Raw genomic sequence first — 11,518 nt, 5'->3', positions numbered from 1 at the left:
ATATTTGCAACTGTCTAATATAAAAAATATTTTAATATTACTGAATCAAATGCGTCCAGTGCTCCTTTACGCCTTCAAAATGCTTCTCTCCTCCAGTCATTGACCGTTGTGACTGTTGCTTTCTTTGGGATATCCGAGACAATTGTTTTTTTTGCAGTCCAGATATCATTTAACTCCGAGTATTAATGCTGGTGTGGGAACAGGCTGTTCTGTAGCAATGACATTTCTGAAGCATCACATCTTGAAAAAATATTTCCCACATAATCACAATCGAGACAAATTAAAAGTATCTGCGATAGTCATGAGCATGGCTGTGCCATTGTTATCAAGTGAAATATTGCTGTCCTTGTTTGCAGAGTGAGAGCCTTATTCTCAGGTTGGACATAGTCTTTTAAAATATGTCATGTGGAGGACTGATGACCCTAGTGCAAGCATTTTCAACTACAGAAGCTTGTTAACCAACAAGAATCGGTCCAGACGTGGTCGCAACCAGGTCCTTAAATACCGTGTGGTGGAGCAGGGTATTGCAAGAGCTGGTGATAATGACAGGAGACCAGTGAAGGTAGGCAGGGCAGACGGGCAGTGTGACGGGTGTCACACTAATGTGTTTGAGGTCTTTTTTGGAATTGACAGAGGGAAATGGAAAGAAAGAGGCTGTTATGGTGATTTTTTTTTTGGTCCTCTTCTAGAACAAGGGGAACTTTCTTAGTCGCAATTATTACTGATAGACTGGGACTGGGAGCTGTGTTGGGTGAAAGCAAGTTGAGCAATTACACTGGCTGTCAATTTGCTTGTGAGCTTTAAATACATATAAGCTGTGTGAGTCTGCTGCTCCAGCTCATTGCACATCTCCTCAGGCTAATAGTGACATCAAGAATTGTGAGGACCTTAGAAAAAATACATCAAGCATCTCTCCTGCAATGCTCCACCAGGATCTTCCTCTCCTGTGTGTCAGCAGCTTTGGACGTTTATCATAAATGGCAAACATAGTAGTTGAATGGCTCCCGTGCGACCTTTTAAAATCCAATCAAATAACTGGGTTTGTCAGATGGAGGAGAGTGTGAGAGCTTTCTAATCCCAGGCGCTCTGGTGGGAGCACTGGGGTGTTTCCTGAGACCTGGAAGATGTAAAGTGTTCTTCCATACACTGTAAAATGTGAGCACTGACCTAACTTTAAAGAATTTAAGGAATCTTTGACAACTACTATTTTAGTAGGTGTGTGGTATAATGTAAATAAACCAGTTTACAGCAGGTTTGATTGGTTTATTTATAGTTCAACAATGCTAAAATATTAGATGTGACTGATTCATTTAAATTTTCAGTCCGGCGTTCACTCTTTTCAATGTAAAAAGGCACATGAAAGATCTCTTCTTTTAGATTTCAGTTGTTTGTGCAGCTGTGTTCAGCTTTGCATGCCAGAAGAGCGAGAATCAACGTAATGTAATGAATGAGACATCTCTTTAAAACATGCTCATTTATAATGGAAAATGAACACAAAATAAGTGCACTGGTTAGCAAATCTATTTCAGTACAAGGAGAATGGGCTTTGGTCTTGGACTAGGCTCTGTATTCTCCCTGCTAACTCTAGTTAAAAACACCAACACATGATGTGTAGAAGGCCTCGTTTACTTTCTGGTATTCAGTGCAAAATGAGGGTCCCATTGGACTGAGGAGCAGATCTGAAAATGGTCTTTGCTACATTGCGTCCTTGTTAGAAATATCTCTGACATCAGCAAACTCACCAAGAGATATTACAGATAAGCACCGCCATGGGCCATACTTGTCTGAATACTCATCCTGTGTAGTAGTGGAGTGGAGGTAAGAGTGTGCTAGTAAATGTTCTACTGAAATGCAATATAGCTGCTATAAATACACTGCATGTGCTATGCCGCAGAGGACAAAATTCAGCAATCAGCAGATCTCTGTTCAGGAATCCATTTTTGCCAGTGTGTGACAAATAAATCAGGCTATCGCTGCATTTCCACAGACCCCCTATTTCAGGCCGATGTGTGACCTCTATCACGTTGTTGGAGTGATCTTGGAGAAGTAGCCATGCATCCAAGTCGTATCCATGGAACAGAATGTCTGAACGTCGGTCTGTACCTACGAGCGTTTTCCGCCCCTGTTTACTCTACTGGGCTCTCGGTGGAGATCATTGTTCCTCTTGGCAAAATTATATGTCTGCAAAAACAGACAGCGGGTATCATTTCACAAATCAGCAGGGAGGAAGAAGAGCTTTAATAATTTAATAATTTATGCCACAGAAAGCACGCAATCCAGAAATACTGTTTGATTTATGAGATCAGATTGTAAAGTGTTTGATTACATGTTTTTTTTTTTTTTTCCAGATCAGAGATCATATGCTCTGTTTTGCTGTGTAAAATTCTCACGACTGCATTCATTCTGACAAATTGGTGCAGATTGGAGCAGCAGCAGCTATTTAAACGGATGGATTTAATGGTTTTAATTTTAGTTTTATTGCTTTACGTGTGACACACTGCCTCAATAATGCTGCGGCTCCAGTGCCACCAACCGCTTTATGGTCTCCTCTCCCTATATGTGTCAGTTCCTCCCTTGTATGACCAGTATACCGGCCAGTCCCCATCTAATGTGTAATGAGGGTCGGCCCAATTTCACATCCTCAGTTGAGCATGCCCTTGAAAGGCTGTAGCCGCTAAGTATGGTTAAATTATACATCCTAGCCTATGGATTATGTGGTATTTACATTTTAGGATATGCTGGGCCATGGATGACCCAACCGTTGGGTAAAGAGGGAAAGAAAGGACACAATTCTAGGCTGCATTTGAAGCACATTTAAATTGGGACAGCCTTGTCCCCCTGCTGTGACACACTGGGGCTTCAAATACAGCCCCTGAACTGAGGACATAGCTGCTGTATGTATGTGCTCCAGCCTTGCCCTACTGGCAAAGCATAATGGCCATACTGACACATTTGCATGCTGATGCTTTGGACAATTGTGCTCATTTTCTGTCCGTTTATGTTGGATCAACCCACTGTCACTGCTATCTACTGTCTACCCCCCCTCCCCACACACACAAAAATGAAGTTCTTGTTAGCAGAGCTACACATCCAAGGTGATGCTGGGAGCTGCTTTGCCGCAGCCTGAGAACACGCTCTTGTGTGAGCCGATAATGAAAAGCAGACCAGCTCTGGGTGAGACTGGGTGAGACCAAAACCAGTTGAAGTGAAAGGTGCTGCAAATGTAAAGTTGTTTAGCTGAGCGAACGGCTTTGCGCCGTTTAATGACTGCTGGTGTGATCGGTTCATTATTTCTGTTTTTCCAAATGCGCCGAGCATCTCACCTGACCTGCTACAAAGGGCCTGGAGCAAAGCTGACTTTTGTCTGCAGCATTATTCTTATCAGCCCTCTCTGCAAAACTAATAGAGTAAACAATGAAACAATGGAGAACAGAAATATAACCTATGGGGTTTGTTCGTGCTGCATAAATTTGCATTTCTAAACTAAAAAAACAACTAAATTAATCCCTGAATCAGCTTTTGCTGCTAAACGGACGGATGAAGGGAGGGAGTGAGGGAGAGAGGTGTGTGTAAATGTAATTATGAAGCGCTGTAAACGCCTAAGATGAAGCGAATGTCATAATAGCCGTGGTGGGAAAGGCCTGGTGATTGCATCCATCCCAGTAAAGTAATTCAGCAACAAATGACCACGTGCTCCAGGGCATTTCCATGGCTTCATTACGCATCAGGGGCCACGGGCGTGATAATCATAATATCGAATGGCAGGGTGGGCCTACTCAAAATAAAAAATATGCTAATTTCATCTAGCAGCATTTAAGTGACTGAGTTGCAAAGTTGCAAACCATGTTTGCTTGACTTAATTTCTTAAGATTCAGGCCGTTCTGTGATGTGAAAGCCAAATCATGGAAGATACTAAGAAAACTGTGTGTCTTCTTAGTAAAACAGAGGAGCCCTGCCGAAGAAAATGGGTTTCAAGCTCTCATGGGGACAGATCATATTAAAATACAGAAATAGGTTTCATCTAAAGGACCCCAAAAGGTCAGGGGCATATATCCATACTTACCATGATGGATTCTGGAGGACTGGGCCGGTTAATATCCTTCTGAATTATCGTGAAGGTTTCTGGTGTGTGACGTGCAGAAATTCAGCTTTCTTCTTTGGTTGCCTGAGACAGTCGCATTACACAAGAGACAAAAAGAGACAATTATTATTGAGAAGATATTAATTTATCTACTAACGCTGTAGGGCGTCAGTCTAAGATGCTGTTCATTAGACCGACACACACACACACACACACACACACACACACACAAGAAAATAGTTCTACAGACACCCAAAACAAGAACGTGGCTAATCAATTGTTCTATATTTGAATGCTGTTTATCACCATGCATATATTAACGTCCAATTTCCAAAGTGTTTCAGACAGCAAAAACAGGAACATGAGCTTTTCATGAGTCTGGCTGTACAAAACCACATTCAATTCCAAAGCTAACAACAGGAATTACCCTCACGTTACAGTTATCAACAATTATCCGAATAGTTGAGTGCTTTTTTTCTGCAACGCTCCACGTTTACAGACAAAGGCATCCCCTTTTAAAATATATATATTTTAAGATATGAAAATAACAGCAATATGAGCAGCATTTGACACAGGACAAAAATATAACAGCAAACATTATCACTGGATAAGGATTTCATGATGGATCTTGACAGGGGTTTTGTATATTAGGAATATTGTTGCATATTAAGGTAAGGATTCACTGCTGACTCTCTTAAACACTTCAGGTGGACATTTGCAGGGAACACCCCACAAGTAGCGCCATCGTAGCCGGGACTTGTCAGATCCTTAATCTTGGCCATTCTTCCTGCTTGCAGCACATCGGTTTCATGAACTGACTGTCCGCTTGCTGCCTGTTCCCTCCCTCCCCTTGACAGGCGCTATCGTAACAAGATAATCAATGTCATTCACGTCACCTGTCAGTGGCGTAGCAATGCTGTGGCTGATCGGCCTACATAAAGCACACATCAATCAGTGATAGTCACTTATGCTCAAACATGTCTTCAGTGCCTTGTATTTGCAGAAATGCAAAGTGTCCTAAAAAAAAGAATAATAATAATCTGAATCGAGTGAACTTCACTTCCACAATTTTATATTAGCAGGCGTTATTCTATTTCATCACGATCCCCAAAGGAAAAAAACAGGGGATATGACATGCTGTCCCCCCCCAACAAGTAGTAGAAGAAACGAGTGGCGCTCAGTGCTGCCGCCTACCGACACAGGAACAAACACTCCAACAGGAGCCTCTTCTCATTGATTCTCTGTTTCTCGTCATTTTTATAGCTCCTTTTTTTTTTTTTTTTTTTTTTTTTTTACATGCAACAAAATTCTGCTCGTAGGATTTACTCGTTACATTATAGCTTTTTGCCCATTTTCGCAAATGAGTCGTATAAGTTGTATTTGAACTACTTGTATTGTATTTAGGTGGCGAGTATAACATGATCATCAAGGTTTACTTACTATGTAACAAAATGTAATTACCGGAAAATGAAGGCTTTCATGCTCAGTGTTAAATGAAATATTCCAGAGAGTCGTCTGAAAACGAAGAGCATTTCCCTCAAATATCAGCGCGGGCGTCGCGCCGCAACCAACGTAATAAAACGCGTTCCAGTTTCTTTTCGGCTTTTTTTTTTTTTTTGAGCGAGTCGCGCACTGAGAGGAAGAAAAAAAAAAGAAAAGAAAGAGAAAGAAAGAAAGAAAGTGGGTGTCGCTGCGCGTCCGAAGCTTCCAGCTCGGGGCTGAGAGGCGTGGATGGCTGCGAGCGCGTAAATGCCCGAGTAGACGCGCCGCGAGTCACAAGCGGGCAGCCCTGGCGCTGGCTGTCAGCGCACTTGCCCGGATCGGAGCGATCCGGACCCGGATCCGCTGCTCTGTCGCCGCCGATTCGCGGACTTTGGCTGCGGGGCTCTGGGAGCAGGGAAATGGTCACACATGAAGCGCACTGGGAGGAACATGGTTGAGAGGAGCAGCAAGTTTTTGTTTGTGGTTGTCGGATCTGTGCTCTTCATGCTGATCCTGTATCAGTACGTGGCGCCGGGGGTGATGAACTTGGGCTCCCCGCACGGGTACGTCGCCGAGGACGATGCGGACCTCTTTCCCACCCCCGACCCGCATTACGTGAAGAAATACTACTTCCCCATCAGGGACCTGGAGCGCACGGTGGATTTCGACATCAAGGGGGACGACGTGATCGTCTTCCTCCACATCCAGAAGACCGGGGGCACCACCTTCGGGAGGCACCTGGTCCAGAACGTCCGGCTGGAGGTTCCGTGCGACTGCAGACCCGGCCAGAAGAAGTGTACCTGCTACCGACCCAACCGGAAGGAGACCTGGCTCTTCTCCCGGTTCTCCACCGGCTGGAGCTGCGGCTTACACGCCGACTGGACCGAGCTCATCAACTGCGTGCCCACGGTGCTGAACAAGAAGGAGAACCGGTCCAAGAACCTGAGGTACGATCGCTCGTTTCCCCGAGGTGTTTCCCATGGGCTGGGTGTCCTAGTTGTACTGGAGCAGTGGGTCAACTTTCTTCTTCTAGTTAGAGACGAGGTCCTGTTAGGATGGGTGCTTGTGGGTGCTCGCTGTCTGTGGATCCCACAGTTTGATGAGTTTTGCTCCTTTTTACTGGTACTGACAGCACGGAGCCTTCGTCTGAAAATACCAGAAATCTAGACTGATCAGGCCGACCGGGAATTACGTTGAAACCGATGAGATCTACTCGGCCAGTCATATTACAAGCATCTCACCGGGCCATATTGAAACGTTTTTTTTAGGAATGGTCGGAAGGTGTGGGGGGGCGGTCTTCCGTTTAGGTTGCAGATAATCGCCATACGGTGGCACGCAGCCGCTCATCCGGATCTTGCAGTGGCAGCGCCAGGCTATGAGGCCGGGACGGCCAGGGACCGCAGACCAGGGGCCATGTGCATCTCCATAGGGTCGGGGAGTCAGGAAAAAGTGTGGATTTGGTTAGAATTGGGAACGTCTGCATAATTCACTCTGATTAAAATTGATCATGCTTTTAACGGCATTAAGTTATTCATCAGGCCAGACTGGGTCGTGAACTTCCCCGTAATTAACGGGCCCTCGACGGCGGCAAGTGATGGCGGTGGACGCTGATGCGGTTTCGTTCCATTCGAAAATTTTTGTAGGTTTTATTATGCCCCTGTTTGGCAAGGTCGAACTAAAACAAAAAGTCATACACAAAACAAAAAATATACACATCAAATAAATGATTCAACAGCCCACTCGGCTTTTTTTTTATTGAATAATTTGATTTTATTTACGGCTGGATGAATCTTGAACGAGTCCCTGGCGTCAGGAACAGTCATTAACGGGACGGGAATGACTGCACATCGCGCATCATTTCAGTAAACCCACCAGCGGCCGTGGATGCTTCAGCCATCTGACACACACTGAGCTGGATGATCGGTCCGCTCAGCCGTTATATTTACGACACTTGTGGGCATTTTAATTGGATGCTGAAATGGAGCTGAACGGTGTCTGCAGTCTGTCTGGCGCAAGATGCGTGTTGAATGGTGACGTGATATTTTAAGTGTGAGACGCTGATGCTCAGCATGAATTATTAAGCAGGTAGAAGTCTGTAATCCCGCTCATGATCTCTTCTCGGGCTTTAATTGCAGTTGACCCGTGCGATCAGACCTAACGCTGCAATCAAGGCAAGAAAAAGAGATGGATGCTCATTACGTCACCCAAATGTGACATTTCAGTTCAATTATTACGTGTATTATTATGGGTTTCATTCATATCCGTGGCCGTGGTCCTGATAGGAGCGCTTGTTTTTGCGCCCTCGGATTGGTGTGGAACGTCTTCATAATGAGCCGTGCGACTGGAACGGGCCCTTCCTGAAGCTCTGGGTTGGCAGGGCGGCCTGCTTGTGCCACGGCTGCGGCCTGTCTCCGCGTGGCGTGAGGACGGAGGAGTGGGAAGCGGCTGCTTTCCAGGCCGTTGAATACGATTTTTCTGGTGGTCATTCTCATCCAACCGTTTTTGGCTGGTGCAGGTCAGGCATTGCAGGTTTTCCCATGAATGCATTTAGCTCAGGAATATCAGAGATATTATACGACTTCAGGAAGAGGAATCTGGCGTTCGGCTACGATCAGCTCATATTATACAGAGGCAGATTGTTCCAATCGTCCTCCACGCTAGTTGTCTTGTTGAAGGAACTGAACTGATAACTGATATCGGTGTAAATGGCAACAAAGCATTTCCACATTCTCTTCATGTGCCAAAGCAACACAGTCTCACCGCCGGTGCGTAAAAAGCCACGCCCTTCGTACAAGGCCTCTCGCCGCATCTCTCTCAGAATCAGGGGGTCGTCAATTGATTGTAATGCAGTATGTATTATGCAGTATGAATGTAATGGGGCGCTCACGGACGCCCTGGCCATCGGACCCTGGTGCTGCCCCGTCTGCGTGCGCATCAATATAGCGAATGTGTAACGAATTGGAAACGCAGGCACAAACGACATGGACGAGGCAGTAAGCTAACTGAAATTGATTGGATGCTTAACTTGCAAATTCGTGTCCCATCATGCATTGTGCGTTAAACATCCAATCGGTTTGAATTAGCTTTACTGCGTCACCCATGTTGCGGTGAATATACAACGGCAAATGGCTCTGACCATGCGTCGGTTTTTGAGGCTGTGGCGGCGTGATATGATGGGCATTATCTGGGTCCTCTGCTGGTGTCTCTGTCCACCGAGGACGTTGCACGTGGAACGTGTATCGAGTGTTTCCTCGCGCTTCAGGGCGATTGCATGCAAGCGAACGTGCTGTGATGTGGTAATGACTAGCGGAAGGAGCCGGTGATAACACTCACACTGATTTCTCTACCAGACTGTCCTTTGGCCAGGGGCTTCCAAAACCAAAAGCATTGACCTTTTCGGTGGATAAATGCGTGCCACTCTGCATCATGCTCACTTCACACTATTTAAACGCATTACAAATCATATACTTATTACAGTGTAATTGCTGTACAATCATAAGCTATTCATATATTATAAATCCAAATCCTTGTTTTTATTAATCAGCAATTTGGCTTCAAACTGATCACACAGTTGTGCTCTAGCTATCAAAATTGTGCAATTTATGATAAATGCATATAAATTGTTTCATTATCAGAGGGCCTTATCCAGACCTACTTACAATCACTAGTTACAGGGACAGTCCCCCTGGAGACACTCAGGGTTAAGGGTCTTGCTCAGGGACACAATGGTAGCAAGTGGGGTTTTAACCTGTGACTTTGTGGTCTTCTGGTTCATAGGTGAGTGTGTCGAATACCAAAAGTAAAAGTTTAGTGGTAATATGGGTTCAATGGTCATGAAAAGTTCAGTGCTCGTGGCTTTAGCTACCTGTAAGTGTGGCAATTTATGTTTATTTCCACTTGTTACTGTACTTCTGCATTTCCAATTCTCTACTCCACTATATACATTATACATGGATGTAGCCTAGCGATTACATGGAATTCAATATATTCTTACATATATCAATGTCCGAAACGTATCAACGTATTTCACTGCTGTGGATGGATGTGACGAACAAACAGAGATGATGAAACCGTTCCAATATACATGAGGCCGTATTTTACACATAATTAAAACAAGGCTACGATCATCAAAGCCTCTGGAGAGACAAGACTGACGTGGGCCTTTTAATTGTTTAATGAGATATGCATCACTGCATTCACATTAAAGTGCAGTTTCTGATCTGTAAAACCATCTGGTCCTGAATGTGTTCCTCTCAACCATGGCAAAAAAAGCAGACCGCTGGCATTAAGCATCTCAAGTTTCTCTCCTCCTCAGTTGTATCAGTGACATCGGCCTCGTTGTGTCATTAGTGGCAGCGAGTGGGCCGGCAGGAGCTACCGACATCTAATGAAGGAGGAGACGGTGGAAGATGATTAAGAGCGATTATGAAAACTAAAGGCTGCAGGAAGGTTTCCCCCTTTATTAGGAGGTTCCTCAACTCTGTTCTAGTAGTGATTGCCTTTTTGGCAGGTTACACTTCCACTTTTAAAATGAACACAGCCAATCTGCCTGAATTCGACAGGTTAATTGACGCGATTTAATAATGTGATTAAAATTTTCAGGGGGTATAATGGGGTAAACTAGTATGTAAATGCAATTTGAAAGGCACTCTACACCAAACTGTAGTCTTAAATAACACAGCGAATACAAAAATAGTAGTTTGTATCTTGGAAGTAACTTGTTTGACAACTGTCAATCATCAGGCTCCTCCCAATTTACACTCTTTTTCTAAAAATATAATTACTGACAGTGTTCTGCGTGACAGAACTAATTACAAACCGGCAAAAAATGTTCTTTGTCTCCTTCATGATGCATATAACTATCAAGTAGTTCGTTCTTGTTTTATCATTAATGCAAATACTGAGGAGGGCTTTCTTTAGACAAGCCTCACTCTTAACACCAGTTTGAAAATCATTTTTTTACACCAATGCCCATTAACTAATAGTGTGGAAACATCCAATAGCACTAGCTAGGAAGTGACAGTTGGTTAATAAATTTTCAAAGGCAAAATTGATCCCAAGAAATTGAACTTTTCTGTGGTTTTGTAACAAAGGATAGCTAGTTAAATTGAATGTTTATCATTTTATAAAACATCATCATCAGTGCAGACTGTTATTATTTGTGTTTCATATATGTATTATTGAGTTGATTAGTGCTAGTGCAGTAATGGGCTAATTAACATAAAAAGACCAACGCTTATGTGCTTTTCATTAACCCAAAGAACACGGGGGGTAACTTATTCAATTTCACTCCAATGTTGTCAGAATGCAAAATGATACTTGTTTAGCTTTCACTGAACTAAATAAATCTGATAAGCTGCTTTGATGGGGTTTCACATTGGATGTGATTTTATAAGCGCTTCTCCCCGCGAATCTCACTTTTTTCTCATCTGCTCGTTCTTTTTAATTCTCTTTTTTTCTGTCCCCCTTCATTCAGTGGTGTCACTCTCTAATCAAACAGCCAAGGTAATTTTCCACACTGTAGCTTTATGGATATGGGCCGCACAATGCACCTCAAGCATGACTAGAACATTAGAGGAAATATATTTTCATGGAAGATTTGCTGCAATTTCCAAAATGGCTGCTTTGCCTAATGGACAACTGCCTGGCCTAAAATGACTAATGCTTACATTTGTATATTTGCCTGAAAAAAAGCATGGGGCTGGGCTGATTTAAGAAGGTCTGTTAGCGTGTTACATTTTCACCGTTTTGAAACGCGTTTCGATCCTGAAGCTTCCAGCGTAGTAGTTACAGCCCTGTGAGGCCTTAATTGAGGTGAATTATTGAAAATGCCTTTATGGCACCGAGGTTGCCTGGAGGCACCGGAAAGGTCATCGTCTGCTCATTTAAGGTCTGGCTCCCTTGGACTGAATTTACTGGTCATGTCTTCTCTTCTCACGTGAGTGTAGTTTGTAG

General features: G+C 43.8%; 1 protein-coding gene across 1 annotated transcript in view; it reads left to right on the top strand.

The window, feature by feature from the left end:
- The first annotated feature begins 5,713 nt into the window (after window positions 1–5,713).
- hs6st1a (heparan sulfate 6-O-sulfotransferase 1a) overlaps window positions 5,714–11,518 on the top strand; it is a 99,434-nt gene continuing 93,629 nt past the window's right edge. The window contains exon 1 of the mRNA XM_028975625.1: window positions 5,714–6,510. Coding sequence (XP_028831458.1) covers window positions 5,993–6,510 — 518 coding nt within the window. The 5' untranslated portion in view covers window positions 5,714–5,992. The remainder of the gene's footprint in view (window positions 6,511–11,518) is intronic.

Source organism: Denticeps clupeoides, chromosome 4 (genome assembly GCF_900700375.1).
Source record: "Denticeps clupeoides chromosome 4, fDenClu1.1, whole genome shotgun sequence".
Classification (NCBI taxonomy): Eukaryota; Metazoa; Chordata; class Actinopteri; order Clupeiformes; family Denticipitidae; genus Denticeps; species Denticeps clupeoides.
This window is presented reverse-complemented; position numbering and strand designations above follow the sequence as displayed.